General features: G+C 38.9%; 1 protein-coding gene across 1 annotated transcript in view; it reads left to right on the top strand.

Annotated features, from left to right (window-relative positions):
- The window catches only part of NCOA2 (nuclear receptor coactivator 2), a 188564-nt gene that overhangs the window by 91957 nt on the left and 74402 nt on the right, over positions 1–22205 (top strand). The window contains exon 4 of the mRNA XM_058822034.1: positions 21662–21763. Within this exon, the coding sequence (XP_058678017.1) occupies positions 21681–21763 (83 nt within the window). The 5' untranslated portion in view covers positions 21662–21680. The remainder of the gene's footprint in view (positions 1–21661; positions 21764–22205) is intronic.

The following is a 22205-nucleotide window of genomic DNA, read 5'->3' as shown; positions in this document are numbered from 1 at the left end:
CTCAGGAGTATTTGTGTTTGGGCTCAGTTAAGTTTTGCGGCTCTGTCTAATGCTGATGGAAATTACTGCTTGAAATCTATTAATAGAAAACCTAACTTTGTTCATTTTCTCTTCTATACCTTGTCTCATCCACTGATATTTTGGATGTTTAATAATACCAAAATTTGGAGCATTACTGTTTTTCTGTGTACCACGTGCTCAGTGGTTAAGGCAAGGGATCAGTCATCAATGTTTGCTGTTCATTGTCATCATTCACCACTCAGCATCACAAAGTGCTGCTCCAGGTGCTTGTTAGAATTGATGAGAGTGGATGGTGCAACATTAAATTAGCTTATTATTTCTTCTCAAATTTATAAAAAGCAGCTGTCCCTGTGTTCAAGTTTCTCCCAGGTGACACTAGTTGTAATCAGTAGCATCTCCTTTCTTCACTGAGATTTCTTGGAAGGATGTGAAAGCCCAGAATTTCAGGATCTGCAAGATACAGTCTCAGTGCATTTCCTGCTTGCTTCTCATGGGAACTGGCTTTTCAAATGCAAGGTAATGTCTGCAAGCCACTAGCAGTTACAAGACTGCTGAATGTTCATGAGACATGACATTTTTGTGACTTCCTGGGAAATGTTAGTCTTCTCTTAAATAGGAGATCTAGGTGCAGAGACTTGAGTGTTCATCACCAGGTATGGCAGAATAATTTGCTGTATCCTGAGCTAAAAGTTAGAGGTCCCACTTGCATTAAGCACAGCAGCAAATCTCTGTTTCAAGGGAAACACAGGCAATGTATCAAATCCTGCTGAGTTCACACACTGTTGCTGTTATGGCCAGCTGGAGTCTTACACTGTTTTGCCCTGCCTGGTTATCAGAAACCTTGAAATTTCACCAAATTATTTTATCTTTAATCCTCTACCTTGATTGAGTCATATGATGTCATTTGGAAATACTTTATTTGTAGATAAGACTACATGAAAGAAAACTTACTATCCTTGGATTAATTAGTATGGTCTTGTTTTGCTCTTAATAGTTAGCATTTTCTTGTCTGACTTTTATCTAGTTAAAACTTTTGTCTAATTCAAATCTCAGCCACTGAATCCTGCCAGCAGTCAGTCTGCAAATTTTGGGAACCTTTTAGTATTAAAAGTCCTTAGAAGTACTTCTGTTTTGAGATGAGATGAAATAGAGTTTGAGCTGATTTTAAAAAAAGTATTCACTGGAAGGCACATTCTGTAGAACGTAAAATAATTTCTTTATAAAAAATCCCAGACTCTTCATAACTTAGCTACATTCTGTTAAAAATGCATGGTAGCACTAGATGTTAATATATTTATGTAACGTTGTGTATTGATACAACATTTTTTTCTATGCTCTAGTATTTCCATTCTGGTTCTGCTTTTCTTTGCTTGCTGAACTTCCTTTGCTGAGTTCCTCTCGTGTACTCCCAGCACGGATGGAAGCATCTCATGGTCTTAACTTTTCTCTCTGTGGGTTGAGTCCCATTTCTACCAGAGAGAATAACCCATAGAGAGCACTGGCAAGCGCTCTGCTCTAAGCAGAGGGGAACAACCTTTTTTAGTCTCCAGGAGGAGAAAGAACTGAGCCAGGAGCTGACCATTTCCAGATTGCACTGAAAGAACCCCTTTTTCTTCTCTTGTATTCCTTCTTAATTAAAGGCAAAGAAGTGAAGCAATAGAGATTAAAAAAAAAAAAAAAGAAAAAAAAGAAATCCTCATCAGCTATTACTCAAAAATTTCAATTAACTATAGTCATCAAACTTGTCTTAAAAAGAACAAGTTTGAAAAGAACAGTGGACATGCCCATACAGAACTTAATTGCTATATATGGCACACACCTCAGTACTGCATTCTCCAGTTAGATGTTGCAGATACTTGCACATGGAATGCTCTGAGTGGATGTTTATGAAAGTTATGAGAGCCTTGATGAGCTGTCTTCAAGAAGCGTGGACATTTTATGGAATGAAGAGAGAAGCCAGCAGTAATATCTAAGAGGTTGAGAGGGGAGGGAGTGTCTTTTCATTGCCCTCATATGGACAGAATTGAAAAGGTTCTTAGCACTGTAGGTGCCTGTACTGCTAATACAGAGACTGACAGTGAGCAATGACAAATGCAGCAAATTCCAGTGATACGATTTCTGTGCCCTTCCAGAGGAGATGCGAAGGTCAGAAAAACGAGATTTATCTCCAGTATTCTATTCATTTTTTATCAGCTGGTAAATGGAGGAATCCTAGTTTTCAATTAGGAGTTCCTAAACTGATGAAATGTCCATGTCATTGACATTTAAGTCAACAGGTTTTCAGTTTTGACTTGAAAAACCAATGTTTTTATGTAATGTTCTGTAGAGGAGTTTGAAAAAAATACCTAATATTTGAAAACTGTAGGTTTGTGTCTACATTTATTGAAGTGTAACACATTAAATCACTATACTGTTTTACTCCTTTATCTGAGCAGTAATCGCCTTATAGTGCATCATAGCAGTCAGTCCTAATAGTTTCTGGTTGTTCTCTTTGCTGGTGCAGTGCCCTTCCAGTCTTTCTCACGAGGAGTGAGACTTAATGCTGCCCAGTCAGCTTTCCTAAAAGTCAGTGGCCTCATGCCTTGAACAAAGCCTGGTGAGTCAGCTTTGCAAACTCTTACAAACACAGTTTGAAATGTCTTGCTATTTTGTAAATGAGAGCTGTTACTATAGCTGTCAACTGGGTACTCTTTGGCTACTCCAGACTGATAGAATTGAAGGGATTGTGAGGGTGGAATTGGATCCTCCTGGGTATGGCATAAAGAGTTGAGAGAATGGACTAAGAAGTTATGTTTTGGAGTTAAGAAGACTGAAAAGGTCTTTTGAGATGGCTTTACCAGTCCTTGTCTTAAGTGTAGGTATGTTAGAAGGGCAAAGAACATCAGATTATTGTGATATGTCCTGTCTGCCTGATGCGTTCTTTTTTAAGGAAAAAAAGGAAGAAAAAGAAAACAAACTTTAAAAAATGGTGAAATGCCTGCAATGAGGACAGTGTTCTGTTTATCAGTTGCAATTATTTGAACATAAATGTTTTAGTGAAGCTGCATCTTTCCCATGTCTATTGAGAAGTCACCTGCAGCTGGGCAAAGAAAATGAAGTATTAATGAGATAGATTTCTTAGAGAAAACTTAGGTGAATCTCTTCTGCTGTGTAAGATCTGTGTCTTATCCTAACATGAAAAAGTCTCCAATGCTAGAACTAGTTTTGAATGTCACCTGCTCATCCCCAAATTGAGTGTGGGATGCCTGTGAAACTATTTGAAAGGTAGCAACAACTCTGTCATTTCATTGGAAGCATATATCTTCCAATGATAAAGCCAAAGAGCCTTTTCTTCTTGCTGTTGCATGTTCCCTTATTCCCACTCAGAGCAGTGTTTTCTGTCAGGAGTATTCTTCACTCATTTCTCCTTTCCCTTTTTGTCTAGAATTAGTCTGTACACTGCAGTGGAATGTTCCCACTTCTCCATTAGTTTTATCTGTATACTGTTCTTCACTAAGCAATCTTTTTAACAACATCTGTGTACTTTCACTGCTTTTTCAGCCTTCATCTCCTGTTTTATTGCTACAATGACTCTTCTCTGTTACCTCCTTTTTACTTACACATAACTCTTTCGTTAACACTGTGATTACTGTGTTTGTACTCACCATATTATTTTGAATGTAAATTTCTCATTTTATGATTCCTGTAAATATCAGTGAGATAGTTTTAGCTATGCTATCTGACTGGGATGCTTGCTCCCATTTTTTATGTTTTCCTTAGATTTTTACTTCACAAGTGAAGTGTTTTGTATGTGAACATTCTTGTGAAAGTTCATTTTCCTTCTGGTGATTGTCTGTTAATATATTTTCTTGAATATCAGAGATGCTCTCCCTAATCTTCAGGTTTTGTCCCATTAGTATAATTTTCCAATTTGACTAGTATGCTTGATGTATCTTCTTTAGATAAGGAATTCATATGGAAAATGCAAATGAGATAAAATTAAGATTGCAAAGCAATTCCTGTTCTATTGGTGTAAAAGTTATATGTAACTCCAAATAATGTTCATTTTGCTTACCCTATGCAGTGTAGTGCTTTGAGAAGGAGGGACATACTGAGAAAGGCCTGGGAAAAATAAACCCCCTCAATTTACTGTGAATATGTTTTTCTGCTGAATGTATGCTCCTTACGGAACCAGATTATTTCTTCCTGGACTGAGGATCTTTCTCACAGATTCCCTCTGTAGCATGGAAAAGAGAAGAGTAGGAGATAGGATTCACACTGCTCCAGAAGGGGCCTCGTTCCCATTTGGTTTTCAGCTGCTCTGCTGCAGAAGGGCTGGGCCTGAGCTCATGGTGCTGATCACAGTGTTGGGGCAGGTTTCCCCAGAGCCTTGGGCAGGGCTGTCTCCCTGAGCAGAGCTGTCCTTAGGGAGAGGGGTAAACAGAAGGGGTGATGGGGCAGCATTGGCAAAAATTGTTGGCACAGGACAGCCACTATTTCTTCACAATTTCCATTTTATTTTCCTGTGAGTACAGCCACAGTCTCTAAAACTGTTTTCCAGTTTCCTGGAGAAACCGTAAGTTAATGATCAATGCTGTCTTTAAGGAGAATGAAGTGGTGTAATGGGATAAGATGGAAGTAGAAGGAGTTAGAGGGAAGGACCCACAAGAATCATCAAGTCCAACTCCTGGCCCTGCGCAGCACCATCCCTAAGTCACACCCTGTGCCCAAGAGCATTGTCCAGACACTCCTTGAACTCTGTCAGGCTCAGTGCTGTGACCTCTTCATTGAGGAGCCTGTGCCCAACCACCCCTGGGAGGAAGAACCTTTTTTTCTAATATCTACCCTAAAGCAAAAGGAGATAATTCTGTTTCTGGATCATATAGGAAAAGAGCAGGTACAAAGCTGCAAAAGTTATTCTGTGGGCTTGACAATTATTTTACAGTGCTTTATCCACAACTTTCTTAAATCGCCTGCAAATCCCAACAATGAAATGCCTGGGTAAGGCTATGCTGGTCTGTGCCCAGCTGCACTGCCCAGTGCTGACAGAGCTGGGGGAAATCATTTGGGGATGTTTATGCTGTGTGCTGAGGTAGTCGGGAAATGGTGCTAACGCAGAAGAGGAAAGGCTTGTTCTGTAGTCTGTGAACTACTTCAGTGAGGGCAGGACAGAGCATTGGGCTTGTCTGTGTACTTTGCCTTTTACAAGCAGGAAAACTTCTGAGTAGTGAGGTGCAAACCTGCCTGGGGTTTGGCATTTAGGAGGGAACTGTGAAGCTGAAGCTTAGGTAGATTTCCCCATTTGACAGTGTCTTTAAAAAAATACATAAGATATTTGTCGTGGTACTGACTTAAAGCAAGATAATGATGTCACTTAATATATGGAAGCACTGACACTGGAGTTTGTCGTGTGGATCATTTGAAATTTGTGCTTTTTTGTATTTACAGGAGAGTTGTGTGCTGGGGGGATTTGAACCATAGGTTGTTGCTGAGAGAAGAGTATTTATTGCAGCAGAACTAAAATTACAGGCAAAAAATTAAAGTACTCTTGGGGGAAAAGAATAATTCTAGCTTGCCAGATAGTCAGTATTAAGCATGCTTAATATTCAGTTTAGTCTCATATGACATGTTTATGACCAATGTGTATGCCCCAACAAAGGCACTGTTTAAAAATGTATTTGCTAATTAGTTTTGGTGCAAGAAGTAGAGAGAGAGCCCTTATGTTCCTCTTCCACATCGACAGCACGATTTGCTCTTCGGTAGAGGAAGATGCAAAATGATTTCAAGTGTGCTGGGTTTGGGTTTCTCCAGGAGTGAACACTTCAAACCAGCAGAAGGGAGGGAGGGAGGGAGGGAGGGAGGGAGGGAGGGAGGGGAGTTACTCTGTTATCATCAAGCTCTGCTAATGTAGCCCGGCTGCCACGTGACTGCAGAAAAGGCTATTATCTCAATGAAAAGGAAACTGCTTTTTAGAGCAGCAACAGAACAGAAGCAGGAGGAATTTTCGAGTACTCCACCATGCTGGATTGTCAAAGGGGGATCTCTCTGATCAGCAGTTAGGGAAGGATTAGCGTGGCCAGTTTGTCAGCTGTCATTAGAAGCAGATGACAGAGATGATAAGCTGCTGTGTGCGCACGTCCTCACTCAGCATGTGCTTTGGTTTACATCAAGACATAACACAGGTTTGGGATAATGGAGAGCTGATATTTTTAAAGCTGTAAATTTACTGGTAATCGTCTGGGGATTTTTTTCTTTTTATTTTTTTTTTCTTCTTTTTATTTTTTCTTTTTTTTCCCCCCTCCTGTTTTTAATAAAAAAGCCAGTGGGATGAGTGGGGGATTTATCTACATCTTGATCTGAAGACGGAGAAAAACTAATAAGATCTGCCTTCATCTGCAAGGGCTGGAAGATGACAAGGTGTGTTTCTGAAGTGTTGTGACTTCATTGTTAGTGCTTTCTCTTTGCATATGTGTGTGCTCCTGTGTGCATCATAGGGGTCTGGATGTTGGGGGTGCAGGGGGGCTGGGGGGGTCTTGGTTTGGGGGAGTGAGAGGAACAGTTTATTTCCGTTTGAGAAAGAGAGTTTAAAGATAATGTTTCTAATTAACAATTGCAAAGAAATAATGTAAATTCGAGTCTGCAGTTTCTGTTGTTCCCCTCCCCCGTTTTAATGGCTACAGGTGTACTTGTGGTTGCCTGTGACAGTTTTATGGGTTTATGAGGCTAAATATATCTTAGTGCACAGGAAATATTTTTGTAAGCAAGTTTTCTGGCATCCAGAATAATGCACAGACCCATCTATATTTTCCCACTGTCAAGAGGAGGTGGAGCCTGAGAGTGTCTTTTTCATTGCAGTAATTACTATTCAATATTCAGTAATTTATATGCACATGAAGAAAGTACAAAGTATGTCAGAGTGAGACATTTTTGCAATAAAGCCTTCTCTTTCTGACCAAGAGCTTGAGTAGTCAAAACACAGTGAAATATTGGTAGTTGTTATATAACTTTCTCTATTCTCTAATCTTAATAGTTTTCTTTACAAGTACATGCTCATGTAAACAGAATGACATTCAGTTAATCTTCAGACCTCATATTTATCTCATGGTTATGCATGATGATGTCATTAAATATCTCGGCAGTATTTACCTTTCTTTTAACCTTGGGAGGACAGCATTTAATATTGCAGAGTAATTAACTAATAATATCCCCCTCAAAAAGGTTATTGGTAGTTACTTGTAGTAAAGTGAAGACAGTATGCTGTCCCCCCTCCTTGGGAAGTTATTGCAGGCTTGTTGACTTTATTTTCCTCTCTTATGCAGCATTAAGCCCAGCGTTTCTCCTTAAATCACAGCAGTAATACTAATCCTAGAGCACAAAAAAAGAAGCTAAAATTAAGTGTTTGGATTTGTATAGGAGTGCTGGTTGTCATTTCTTTAGAAATTTGTATCCAAAGTTAAGGGCAGGGTTGAGAGGATGCATACGATCAGTCATTACTGCAGTGCACTGGCAGTTTGCTAAAGTGTGTTTTCCCAGATTCATACTGAAATAGTGGTGGTGACTATCATGCTTAGAATCAGTTTAATAATTAGCTACATACATACAGGAAATGCCTTAGTTTATTTTATTTAGAACTTTGAAAAACTCGTGCTACTTTGAGATAGGAGGGAGAAAGGAAAATATTATTGTGTTTCAAATTAATGTAGTTGGTGTTTGAAGAGACTTTATTTCATACTGTGAGGGCAGAGCCAGAAACGTACACAAGTTTGCGCTATTTATTTGCTTGTTCTCTTTTGTCTCGGTTTGATTATTTTAATTGCAGCATGGTAACATTTTGGTACAGAGGCCTGGGGCAGGCAGTGCCGTGGAGCGGAGGCTTGAGAGCTTGTCACGTTCACGGCACCAAATGTCGAAGCCACAAGAACAATGAAACTTCCTCTCTGCTTCTTGTGTTTTCTTCCTTTATTTCATTACAGAAGATCTAACAAGATAGTGGGGGCTGAGTAGTGCTTTCTGATATGTTGGCACTTATGTTTTGTAGAAAAATAAATTTCTGCTGCTTGTACAGTCATTTTGATTTCCCTGATGCCTTTTAGGATGTATTAAGGGGGGGAAATTGGAACAAAATCAACCTTTTGTGTAGACTGTGTTCTTCAGGTGGCTCTGTGTTCTCACAAACTCAAGTTGGGATGTTTTTTTCATAAGCGGTTTCTTACAGAATTATTGTATCTAGCATATATAAAACTATCTTTGACCAGAGTAATTTTGTTTGTCCACTTTTCAAAACTGTGTATACTTCTGTAGTCAACAGGGTTACACTGATAATGTTCAAAACATGTGGCTCTCTTTTTTTTCTTTTCCCCATTTTGTTGTTATCTCTGTAAGGGGAATTTCTCATGCAAGGAAGGAGGGAAGGTGACTGCATTGCAAAATGTACCAATATTGTAAGGAAAAACCCCCCTTGGCAGGTGTGAACTAGAGGTGTACTTTGAAATGTTTGGGTTTTTTTTCACTCCAGAGTTCTTAGAACAATTTTTAATAATAAGTGTCATTGGGAAGTCAACTGTCTGGTTAGATTTTATAATGACATTTTATTTATTTATTTGTTTGGGCTGGTCATAGAAAAGAATGAGGGAAGGTGTGCAAACAACCTCGATTCTCAGAATCTACTTTATTAAGTAAAATAAGTTTGTTAGCACATTAATACATAATAGCCCCATAATTGTAGCAAGAAAGCTGAGTTAAGGACTGAGGACTGGATCTACAAGCCAAGCTGTTGGAGCTGAGTAAATGAGAAGGGTGTTTGTAAGTTGATAATCACTGTACTTGTGAGGAAATCCTGATGGAGTCATTTTACTGCCTGCATTCCTCCTTACCTTCTCTTGCTGCTTTCGTTCATCCGTGGCAGGCCTAGAAGGATGCCTGAATTGGACTAAAAGCTATGATTGGCAGGTCAAGCTTTGGTCTCTGGAGGTGAGGTGTGGGATGTGAAAGCCTGGTGTTTCAGAAGTGGCTGGTCTCAGTACCCATGAGCGAGGCTGATCCCTGCGTGGCTGCCCTGATAGCTGGAGGTGCACTGTGGGGCCCTGGGGAGGGCTGCCTGGGTGGTGAGCATACAGAGCATGGGGATCTGTGCAGCAATTGGGCAAAAATTGTGAATCAAGACTCAAGCCAAAGGTTTACAATAAATGCATTTCATTTGCAGTGTGTGTTGTACTTGAATATCCTCTTTGCTGCTCCTATTTAATTTTCTCCTATGCACGCTGTCCATAAACAAACTTCATCAGGATGCTGTACTGCTGTGATTTTCCATTCCTGATAGCATAGGCTGTTGTGATTGAGCAACACGAGATCCTCATGAAGAAACTTCTGTTAGAACTGCTTGGAATAAAATTATTTTTGGTCCTTTTCCTGAAGTTTTGCCAGGTATTCAGTCCAAGTAGTTATAAATGTGTGTTATTTTTTGCTTTGAGGCTGTGTATTGCAGACTTCTGGTCAGCTCCTTCTATGAATGTAGTGGGTGTTCCTCTCTTTAGTGATTATATTCCGTTACAATCCAAAATTAAAAACACTCGGAGTAGACATTGATTCTTTCTTAGCACTTGTGATTCTTTACCAGAAACTGTTTCACTATTAACAAAAATTAATTCCACTTTATTTTTACAAAGAGAATAAAATGGCTCATAATTAGCATTCAGCTTTAATAGTAGAATAACCTTGTTTTCTTTGGGCCACAGGACACAAGCATAGACTTTTCAGGGCTATGGAGTGATTTATGACCTACAAAAGAGAGAAATTACAGTTTGATATCTTCTTATAGTAGACTAGGAGGAGAATCAAAGCTTCAGTGAAGTCAGTGATAAAATTCTGATTTATTTCTGTTGAGTCATAGCGTCCCTATAGAACTGTTCTGTTTTTTTACAGTGCCATTTCTGCTTTGGGGAGCTTATAGAGAGCTGTTGTAAAGCTTGTAGGGCGTTGCCTGTAAGCATTGTGGAGGCCAAAGGTATATATGGATTTAAGATGGAATTAGGCATCACTGAAGATAGGTTCAGAGGAAGGAGGAGGCACAGCTATGCTGCAGCTAAGCTTGTACCACTGATTGTCAGAGACAGAGAGCAGGTATGGGGGAAGGATCATCTACAGCTGCCTTGTACCTTCTTCCAAGATACCTGCTGTTAGCTTCCATGATAGACTAGTCACAAACTCAGTGTTTCTTTTGGTGGACTCATACAGCCATTTCTATGAATATTTTATCTGGTCACAGCCTGGATTCATATATATGTGTGTGTATACATATAGACACACATTACTACAAAGCTGGTGTTCACCAGATTTTATTTCTTGGCACTTGACTAAGTAAAGCAACAACTTTTTTATGAGTTTAATGCTTTTAAGTGCTTTAAAATGACAATTATACTTTTCATCTTCTTCTGTTATTGCTGGTTGCATTTTTTACTAAAGCAAATGAAATTAAGACAGACATGAAATTTGAAGTTGTTAGTAACTGTTATTCGTGTTCACAGACCAGTTTTTGAGCTAATGGATGTATTAAAAACATCAAGTTAATCATACTTTGTAAGTGTTGGCAAGACGTTCATGTGTGGCTCTGACAGAATTTGGTGGCTTTAATTTTTGTTCTTAGTAACAATGTGTGTAATTAGCACTCATGTTAGCTTTGCCAAAAGTCTAATGTCCATCTAGTATATATTTATTTTAAGTACAAAACTACTACTACCTCCCAACATTCTGCATGCTGGGAGGTGATACAAATATAATCATTCATGCATATAGCTGTATCCTCTCAAAAAGCATGTATTAAATTGGTTGCTCCTCAAACTTTGTTAAGAAAAAAGCTTTTTCTACTTCCCAGCTCTTCCACTGCTGCTCCAGTGTAAATGGATGACACTGGCATGTGTAGCAGTATCAGCAGGAAGCACCTGCTGGGGGAATCTACCTGTTCATACAAACAGGGAACGGGAGCAGAGGCCAAGCTCTCCGTCTGCTCTCTCCCATAACATCCGGAACCACATCCTTGCCTCTAGGCAGGCACCCTCTGGCACCAGGGGCCAGCAGGCCATCATAGGCTGAGGAGAACACTGAGTTTTCCAGGACAGCCACTCTAAATGCATTTCAGAGGCAGAGAGGATGAGTAAACTGTAGTGGGCATTGTACTGAACAGGATAATTTGGTATACAATTTAAAGAAGTGGTGCAGCATTCTGAACTTTTAGGAGCACAAAGGACATCAAAGTGGAGTCCAATTCACCTCACAGACAGCTGTTAAAGTTACCATGACTGTGGCCATTTGTGGAGCTGGGTGCTACCATTTGTTTAACTTGAATATAAGTATGTTTGTCTTCAGACTGTTGTTAACTTGCAACCTTCAGGAACAAAGCAGCTTGAATTCTTAATTTGAAAATTTATTATTATACACTGTTAAATGAAATGTATGCTTATGAAAGCATCTCAGTATTATAGAAGGAAGTGTGTGGAGTATGTATCTTGTACATATGCGTGCAGTGGTTTATTCTTTCACCATGATAACAATATTAAAATGTATCGAAATATTATAGATAATGTTTAGGTATGCTTTCTGCAGGTCAAAGTTTTAATCCAAAACTTGGCATTCTAAATAATGGCCTGAAATTTCAACATGCTTTCTAGTAATGGGTGGTTAAGTAGAAAAGAAAGATAAACCCTCTAGGTGCTGTAGGTATGTGAAAATTAAAAACATGAGTTCAATTTTTGATAAGGCACCAGAGAAGACACATAGAGGTGGAGTTATTGAAGTGCAACAAAAGTTTCAGTAAGATGATGTGATTTCAGTATCTATCTACTCTGGGGCTGAAGGAACATTGTTTTAATGCCCAGGTTGGAGATATGAAAGGTGGCATGCAACATAAGCATCTTCTGCTGAAGCCTGGGTTGCACATCACATTGCACCTGAATGTGCAGACATGCTAAGCTGGTCTGAGTGACCAGGAGGACCAACACCTCTCTAGCTGTGTGAAGTAATTGAAATTCAGATTGATAAATGAAGGAACTTAAATTCAAATATGATAGGTTTTATATCTATGTGTGTAGGTCCTGTAACTCTACGTGTTACTGTATGCACCTTGTGTGGAAACATGGTGTTTCTATCTGGCTTGCCCTCTACTTTTTGCTTTTTACCTGTACAGAACCATGTTTCCTGAGCTTTTTATCAATGGAATGTATTTTATCTGATGTAAACAGACTGGTGTTTGACAGGCAGTTAACTGGAGTGAAATCCTAATGTAGGCAAGTCCACATTACAGAGATGTGTAAATGCCTTTGTTTATGTGATTGGTCATATTCATATTTTTCTCATTGCTAAGACAGACATCTTGAAAATCTCACCAAACTGTATAAGCTTTCTGGTGTTGTAAGTAATGTGTACATTTGTGTCAGTTATGAGATTAGAAAATGTTCATGGATTTGAGTTTTTCCACGGTGTCTTACGCTTGTGAGAGTTGCTCCATTTTTCCTCTCCCTTGAGTTTGATTTTCTCCTTGCTCTTTGGTGGTTTCTGGAGAGGAAGTTGGTGTGAGAATTTAAGTGGACAAATAACAGTTTGGAAACTGAGATTGGCAGAGAAGATTCAGTAGGAGTCAAAATATGCTTAACTCACTGTTCCAGAAGTATCATCAACTGGAAATGAAAGCTGTTTAAATACAAAGGTTCCCATAATATTATCCTTTTCTGTGTTGTTAGATTTGCTTCATTTATCAGCTATGCTATTCAGAAAGTTTTATTTTAAATCACAGTAGATGCGAATAATAGGCTTTAAAATCAGTCTCATAAATTCTTAATAATTGTGAACTACAAGAGAAAAACTTAAATAAACAACTTATGCGGAAATTTGGACTCCTTTTTCAGGGAAAATGCTTGCAGGCTTAGAATTTTTTGTAGCCAAAGTTTAATACTTATTAAATGCATCGTACAAGGCTAAATTGATTTAGAATAACTTTTGTTTTGGTTTGGTTTTTTAACTTAGCTTCCTACCTAATACAAACAAAAGGATGTAAGAGTGACTGATATATGTATGAATATATTCTGACCTTGTAGTTATTTAATTTGGTGTTTAAAAGGAACTTTTAGTGATATTAATCTGCATTTCTTTTTGTCCTTGAGTATTAAGAATCACAAACAATTCTTGATAACTAGCGAAATAGAATCCCAGATCTGAAATTACAATACAAAGTCTTGAAGGTTTTTTCAGTAGTAACACCTGTCTCCTCTTTGATGATGTTTTGATGCAAACAGATCTTTTCCTCTTTAAAAGTAGAAATCAAGCAAACCTGTTGTATATTAAGGAAAAAAAAGAAAAAGGTACTTCCTTCTAATATTTTTTCCCTGTTGTTTTATTAGAGCCTGGTTTTGCTATTCCTGGGCATATTAGAGGTGCTGACGTAGCCTAATCCATAAGCAGCTGAGTGAGTGGCTCTGTTAAGAGCCTTAGCCTATGGGAATACAGAAGGTAGGAGCCAGCCTACAGAGCTGGGGTCAGTCTGGAGGGGTTTTGGCAAAGTCTCAAGCAGAACTGGGAGTTTCTTAAACCTGTGGGTTTGAGTAACTGAGAAAAACCTCTTTCTCCATCAAGATGTAGGTGGATTTTACAGAAAAGTGGTATTAAATCCCAGTCTGTAACACTGAACATTAATGTTAGCCATTTATTTGATTGTTACAGCATGTGTTAAAGAGCTGCTGCCGCCCATTTGCAGCCTAATGTGTTTATTAGGCGATCTTCCCAGTGGCATCTTGAAGTGTCTGTCAGGTAAAAAATTCATGAGCGTTATTGGCTTTCAGGCTGCAAATGGAATATGTCGTCTTCTTGCTGTCTAATACACCACTCTAAAGCCATTACACAGGAGTGAGGGAAAAGATTGAGGAAGGAGCCTTCAGCTTAAAAATGTGAGTAGTAGGTGTTAGAGCCAGTTTTCAGTTTTTATATACATGGACTCAATGGCATTTCCAAGTAAATTATGTTTCTTTTCTTAGTTCTAGTTTGCGGAGTTGAAGAATAGAGTTTGCTAAATACTGCCATAAATCTTGTTTTAATGTTACCTGTAATAGACTGTCTTTAAAATAGAAAGAATAGAAAATATAGAAGAGACTACAGATGCATGTCAGATTTTAGTACAAATCCTTTAAAGGTGACTAGAGTCTTTCATCTGGCTGCTGTCACCTTCCTTGTAGAAACTCTGCTTTCCCTTTAGCTTTGTCCTGTGTGACTGTTGTGGGGTTTTAGACAGGTGTGTATGTAGTAAAGGTGGTGGTGCTATTTTGAGGAAAGAAGCATACCTTTAAATAAATTAGTTTATGTTTTTAATCTAAAGTTACCATCACCAACCCACGGTATTGCACATCTTGTTTATTTTGGCAGATTGGCATTGTTTTGTTTGGGGTTCCAGGTGTGAACCCCAAACACCACCCCAGTGATGAAGGACAGGAATACCTAAGTTGGTTGTAGAGAATGTGGCTTACTTGTACCAGGGATTCAGGAGGATGGTTTAATATATCTCTTAACTTCCTTTTCTGTCACACTTCTTATTAGTGGATCTCTTGCTTAAATCTTATTTTACCAGACAATGCAGTCTTTTTTCCTTGTATTTCCCTGGATTTTCACCTCTTGTTTTTTTAATTCACTTTCAAACCTTTATTCACATCTGTGTGGGTTTGTGGGAGCTGCTGTGCCGGGCGAGGTTGTGTGCGAAAAGGCCGAGCTCTCCCAGCGCACGTGGGATGGGCAGGCTGCATTCCCTGCCTGGGACTCTGACAGGTGCCATGGGCTGGGAGGTAAAAGTTCCTCCTGAGCTGCTGTGCCTGACCAAGGAGAGGTTGGCTTCAGGCTCCAGTGCCCCCCCCGCTCTGATCTAGTATCTTATCCTGCCTCTGACAGCGATTTCCTTTGGAGGCCTGGGAAAGTGGCTAGCAAGCATTGCCGTTGCTGAAAAGGTTGCAGATTGCAGTATGTATCAATATTCAGTGTTTTCAAGTTCTGAAATGAAGCCAGTGAAAAAAGAGTTCATAAGCAGGAAAAAATGCAAAGAATCAGAATTTGCATGTGACTTCCAACTTTCCTCTGGCTTCTACCAGAATTAATGTTACACAGAGTACTTTTCTAATTTTGAAACTGAGATAGAAGGCTTTCTAGTCATGGCAACTTTGCAGGAAAAAAGGATGAACTTTAATGGCTGTATGTTTGAGTAAACAACCACAGAACTGTAAGCCGTTTTTTTTCAAATTAGCTGTTAGAGAAAATTTTTTGCCAAGCTTCTCACTGACTTGCAGTACAGTTTTGGTCACTAAACAGTATTTTTCTGTTTGTTACTCAGTAAAGCACTGACTGCAGTAAATCTCTTTGATATGTATCAGTTGTAGGTTCACTAGTTTCATCTGTTGGTGAGCTGGAGGGGTGGTAGTACAGTACTGCTACCTGATTGTCCACTATATGGTGCTTTACCTTTTGTTTGCTACTTTTCAGGTTGAAATAGCAGCTTTGAAGGTGTAATCCTCACTTATTCTTTAACTGCATTTGTTAGGCTTATAATAAATCTGACAGTTTAACAGGCCTTGTTTGGAAGATGGCCTGCTCTGATAAGAGATAAAATGCACATTATCTTCTTCTGCATTGACTCTGGATGATTAACTGAATTCACTGGTGCTGAGGATCAGTGTTGGAAGGCTTGCTCTGCCTGCCATCTTCCTTCGTGACATTTGAGGAGTTGAGGAGATGTAAAAATTCACACAAGTGATTTGTGCTAGATATTTTCCTGTCTCCCACTTCACGGTGCCTCTGCTTTTCTTTCCCATTTGAAAGGTGGATGTTTACTATTGCTTTATAATTAGGTTAAGCCTCTCTGCATACTCCAACTTTAGCAGTTGCTGGTGGAGGATGTAAAGGAGGATGTGCCGTCATGACGAGAGCAGAGACTATTGTTTTATTACTGATAACAACAAAAACAAAACAAAAGAAACAAACAAAAAAGAAAAAACAAAAGAAAAAAGAATTTAAGCAAATTTCAGGCTCTGTTGTTTCAGTCTCCTGCATCTGGTAGAAACTGGTTAGGTGTCAATCAATGTGGTTACTAACATGTACTATCCTAAATTTTTTTAATTAAATTTTTCAGTATTTGTGATTTAAATTTAACAATTGGAACGATTAGCCAGTGGGGGTTTTTTTTGGCAAGTATTTTGCATGCTTTGACCTCTGGTAATGAAATGGAAAGAGGGAAAATGCACTTCTGGTCTTAAATATAAATAGGAAAAAAGTATTAAGTTACCTGATATGTCCTGTTTATATGGGTCATCAGTGGGAGAGTAAAATTAGTTCTTTGGATATTTTTAGTAATAATATATGTGATTGTCTAATTATCTCTTTCCTTGTAGGAAAATGCTACAGTGAGTGTATTTATATTTCCATGGCTCTGTTGCTCATTTATGCCCAGTGGAATTAAAGCTTGAGTAGCATCTTAGTCAGCATTAGAAGTTCAGTTCTTACTTATTGTTGTAGTTTTGGTGTTTTATTGGGATAGGACACATGGAAAAAAACATAATGTAGAGTAGAAAAATCTGGTACCACCACTGAAGGCAAAATACCAATTCCACAGTGGGATATTATGTTTGTATTTTGGAATGCAATACAGCTCTCAAACAACTTACACAATAAAAAAGGGAGTGCCTGGTCTTGCATGACAATTCATCCTGCGAGACATGCATTCAAATTTAACTTTGTAAGACAATTGCTTTTAAAATAAAACTTATTTAGTTCAGAATCTGACATATCATGATGAATTTTTTTTCATTATCAAGCATTTCTTTATCTCTGTCTCCTCAAAGTAGTGATTACTGCTGATTTTGTTTTAACTAGTTCCCAATTTGCTTAATCATTTTTCTATACCTTGCTAAATAACCCTTACCAACATTTTCTTGATTTTTGTATTTTTATATCATAGAGCTGATATTATATTGCCACTACATCTAAAGCATTGGATGGATCGAATGGTTTAATTTCTTTATCTTTCTTCTTTCTGAAAATTCCTGTAGAGATATATAAAAAGATCAGTGGAGCAGGATAAATGCTGCTTTTTAATCTAAGGTAGTTCCCTTAAGGGGAAGTTTACTGGAGTAAAACTTTGAGTCTCTGACTTGTCATTCTACTCATAGTGTCTTTAGTTTTGAATTGTCATGTTTCCTGGAAAAATTTAGACTTCAAATGTGGGACTTCTGTTTTTTGAGCTGAGAAGTTCTATGAGTAGCTGAGGAACCTAGGAATATCTAAAAGTTCATTAAAAACTCTGAAGTTCTCCTGTTAAAATATTGAATGATACCATGTTATGAATGTTTGTGTAGTATAAAACTGTTGGTAATAGTTAATAACCAAGACATTTTGATACAGATAAACTAATATTTATTGAGGAAATTAAGGCAGAAACCAAAAAGTATCATATGCAATTTAGCTGCTTCAACTCATAGATGTTTATTTCTCTGTCTAAAATTCCTCTATCAACTCAATAAAAATTTATGACATTTTCTGTTTCTTGCTTGGAAGTTTCAAGTTTCCCAGGACCCTGCCCCTTGGTACTATATGTGCCCAGAAGGACTTTCTTAAGAAAAATGTGTTTCTAACTTCTTGGTTGTGCCACATTCAATTTGTAGAAGTACCCAAAACTTCTGAAGTTCTTCATCTAGTGGTATGCATTGCTCTTGATTGCGAATTAGCTCATGGAAAAATATGTGAAACAGCTGCTTTCTTTTCAAAAGACATGAGGAAACTGGATGAGTGCTTGCCTCTTTGACTCATTAAGAATCATTGCTGAGAAGAGGGAGATGGAGCTTTGCTACCCTCCTCAGCCTAAGGGAGTTAAATAAACCTCAATCCCTGTTTCTCCAGACAGTGCTTGAACTGCTTACTCCTAAGTTTAGTGGTATGGACCACACCCCTAAAGACTCTGCACTGCAAGGGTCAATCAGCCTTCCCTCTTTGCTTCATGAACATCCAGCTATGGCAGGCAGGCGGCCTAGCACCCAGGAGGCTGTCCTGCATGCTGGAAATACAGGCATGGCAGCTCTCTCTGAAGAGGACACTCCATCTCCATTGCCCAGGTTCTGGCTGTTTTAGTTGGTAAGATGGTGCTACAGAAGAGTCTATCCACACCTTCTAAAAGTTGATTCTTCCTCGTTTCTGCAAACTAGGGAATAGATTTTAGTTTCTGAATTCCAGAAGAATCCCTGATCTCTTAGCTATCCCAGTCAGACCCTAAACACCTAGGGAGACAAGGGTTTGGGGGCACATCCTTTTGTTTTCAGTACTGTGTGCTAGGTACAAATGAGTGACTTTCATTTTAGCCTGCGAGATTCTTTAGATTGCTTCAGTATAATCTGTCTAGCTCTCCACTTTTCAGAACACCCATCCCTGGATTTTAAATTCTGCTTCAATATCATCTGTCTAGCTCTCCACTTTTCAGAACACCCATCCCTGGATTTTAAATTCTGCTCTGGAGCACAGTTACCTACAAGACAAGAAAATGGCCTATAAAAATCTTTGAGGTATTGAACGGGATTTTTAATTAAGACATAAAGGAGAACAGAAAGCAAACATGGTAGTAGGTGGTAGATTTCCAGAAATAAATTATGATGAGTGAGAAAGACATGGGTAACTCATTCTAAGAATAAACTGATAATGCTGCTGAGAAAAAAGATGTAATAGCCTGTAAGTGCAAACAAAATAAATACATATATTGTTTGTTTAGTACTATTTGTTTTGTTTAAAAAGGAGAGAAGAAGGTGCTAGTTTTGTCATTATGATACTGCTTTTGTTCCCCTTAATACAGAAGAATAAAGTTTAAAGTTTGGAGTGGGAGATGAGTTTTAATATGTCCTCCAAAGGCTGATAGTGGACCTAGTGGGATTCCTACAGAACAGCATTAGTGTGAATGCAGGAAGAATTGATTTATACATTGGTAGAGCTACTGGTGAAACTTTGGTTCCCACAAAAATAAAACTTCCTTATCTGAAGTCTGGCAGAGTAGGTAGGAGAGCTGTCAGTAACAGTTTCTGTATGCTTTCTTGAGGAGGAGTGGGTTTTGGAGGATGGTGTCCACCATAAATGCTTACCTCCGTACTGCTTGGCAGGGAAGGGGAGTGAGAAGATGACAGTTGAGGGTTTGACAGTATTTGTGAATTGTTATTCTTGCTTTTCTCAAGAAAAATGGCTGATTTACATTTCTCAGGTATTACTTGGGAAGCATAAGAAATGATGGGATTCCCCAGCCTAATTGTTTTTCTGAACTTTAGAAGATCAACTCACCATCTGAGTCTGGATCAGAGATCAGATCTTGGGAATGTACAGCTTTCATCATGCTGATGATTTTTTCTCACCTTGGTCAGTGAAAAATTTAGTCATAGAAAGAGAGCTGCAAGGACAGTTCCAACTCTCCACTGACAAAGCTTCTGTTTAAATATTGTCAGGTTCCTTAATAGTATCTTGCACCTTCCTTGGAGCTCTTATTTGTGACACTTCTGAAATTGCATAGTTTCAAGGAAAAATCTGTGAATGTATATTGCTACTCCTGTGCTTGGATAAATTCAGATGTGTGTCTGCTGGGATCAGGGTCAGGGTGTCCGACCATGCTGGACACTGCAGTCGATGTCTCGTGCTCTGCAGGGCAGCTGGCGCTGGCATGGCTCTGCCAGGGCCCTGGTGCGGCCACTGGGGGTTCTGCAGCCAGGACAGAATGGTGGAGCTTGTGGTGGTGCATCTTCCCTTGGAGAGTTGTATCTGCTCTGCCACAGAACCTTCTGGCTCAGCTTACAGTGGGATCTTCTCAAAATAATAGCAGTGTGTATGTAGATATGCATACACATGTATAGACTCAGTAGAGAAAAAGATAATCCAGGTGTCTTTCAAATACAGTCTGGTACCGTTCATGTCAAAGACCAGACGGAAGCTGTATGTTACAGGCATGATACAGTCTTTCTAATGAAACTTGAACAGTATCTAGAAGAAAGGAAATTACTCCACTCTCTGCTCAAACTGGTTAAAAAAATACTGAGATCAGCTCAGTTGGTGAGAGCGTGGGGTTAGTAACACCAAGGATGTGGGTTTGGTCCCAGTATGGGCCATTCACTGGCCCATGGACTCAGTGATCTGTGTGGGTCCCTTCCAACTCAGAATATTCTGTGAAAAATTGCTTTCAGTAAAAAGGAATTTTTATTTTCTTTTACTTTTAACTTAGGGAAATGTTAGGTGGTGGTCAGTTCTGAATCTAGGATGGCTCCATCTCATTGTTTGCTTGCTCAGGTTTCAGTGAGTAGCCTTTCTCAGCATCAGCTGCTCACACCTTAGTCTTTGGGCTGTTTCTGCCGATATATGAAATATCTTCACTCAGTTGGCTCATTGAGAAAACCAAGATTTCCAATGTGAACATCTGATTACCCCCACACAGGCTGGCAGCTAGATTTTTAAAAATGTCAAAAAGAAAAAGGGAAGAGGACTGTGTCTTTAACCCCTAGCAATTCCCTTACTAGGTTCAGTGCATGGCTGACCAGGTCAGCAGAGGGAAAGGAGCTGGTGGGACAGAAATGAAGGGCTTGAAGGAGGTGGTGAACTCCCTTGTTTTGATACCTGATTTCCACTTTATGCCAAAATGAAGTGGTCATACAATTACAGGCTCCAGCTCTTATTTTAGTATGGTATGAATCACCTTTTGGACACACTCACCTTCTTTAGGCTCCTCATGCTTATTTTTCTGCTAATCCCAAACACTACAGGAGCTCTCTGAAATGTCTAGCAACACCTCTCTCCCATCATCCTCACAAAACTGGCAGCAGCTAGGCAGAGGCTGAGCTGGGGCTGCTCCATCTTCTATGAATTTTTGATCATTTACATCGTCTCCCTATGTCCTTTGGTGATTTCTGCCTCCAGAATATTGGTTCTTGTTGAGAAATGTGTAATCTGAGTTTCATGTGCTTCTACACAGCATACGGAAACCAGCAGTTGGGAGCAGGGCAGGATTTCCACAGGCTGTTTATTGCACAGATTATAAGCTTTTGTTATTTTACTACATTAGCTTGACAAGTTATTCTCCTTGTGAGGTAGATTATATGTACAAAATATTTATCAGTTCCTCAGCAATTTCTAGTGCTGGCAGATGTTCTGTTTCTACAGCTTTCTACTTTTGCAGCCATTATCTTCTGATTTTTAACTAAAGCTGCATGTGCTACCTTTTCATGTAGCTGGGACACGTTTTATTTCATGTATTTCAGTTCTGTTGTGTTTTTCTTGTTGTATGGCACTATGGCTTTTCTTTTGTCTTTCAGCATTCAACCTTGCAAATTTGCCACGAAAATTCAGCAACTCAGGCACAAAATATACTTATCAGTTCTTATGTAACTGGTAACAATCAGATTATAATGCTTTACTTGCTCACCACAAATTTTCTTCTCAAGGAGTTCTGTGTAGCATTTTGTTGGGTCATAAACACAGTATTTTTATTGGTGCCTTTCAAACAAGCTCTATTTTGAATGATGGATTGGCCAAGTAAAATCTTAGTTGAGCATGGAATGAGAAACTTGTAAATACCAACTGAGAACTCAATACATTTCCACCATAACCCTTTCTTGCACTTTCTTCCTTTTAGTTGCTGATATGTGTTCAAGATGAGTGGGATGGGAGAAAATACCTCTGACCCATCCAGAGCAGAGTCGAGAAAGCGCAAGGATCCCGATCAAGTTGGACCCAGGTAAGACCATTTATTTCTGGAAATATTGAGAGAATGAGTTAAAAAATGTTACATGTGCTTCTGTTTTTCAGTTAAAAGATGACAAACAACATTCTTGCAAAGAGAAGTCAGTGCCAAACTACTTTATTGCAGTAATTCTGTGTTGTTGAGGGTTTGGGGTGGGGATGAGAACTATTCTCTGTTATTGATGTTTGTTTGTTTATTTTTGAGTCCAACTTTGTGCCAAAATGCAGAATTTTGCTGACAATTTAGGAGAGATGTAAAAATGGTTTTTGGCATTTACTGCAAGAACTCTTCAGTCACTCATTTTATCAATCTGAGATATTTTTTACCACCTCTGTTGTACATTATAATGTAGGTCTTGAAAAATATTTTCCAGCTTTACAGCTACCAACACAAATGCATTTTAAAGCATAACTACTCATTCATCTTTTCTTAAGAC

The sequence above is a fragment of the Ammospiza caudacuta genome, chromosome 1, assembly GCF_027887145.1.
Source record: "Ammospiza caudacuta isolate bAmmCau1 chromosome 1, bAmmCau1.pri, whole genome shotgun sequence".
Classification (NCBI taxonomy): domain Eukaryota; kingdom Metazoa; phylum Chordata; class Aves; order Passeriformes; family Passerellidae; genus Ammospiza; species Ammospiza caudacuta.
This window is presented reverse-complemented; position numbering and strand designations above follow the sequence as displayed.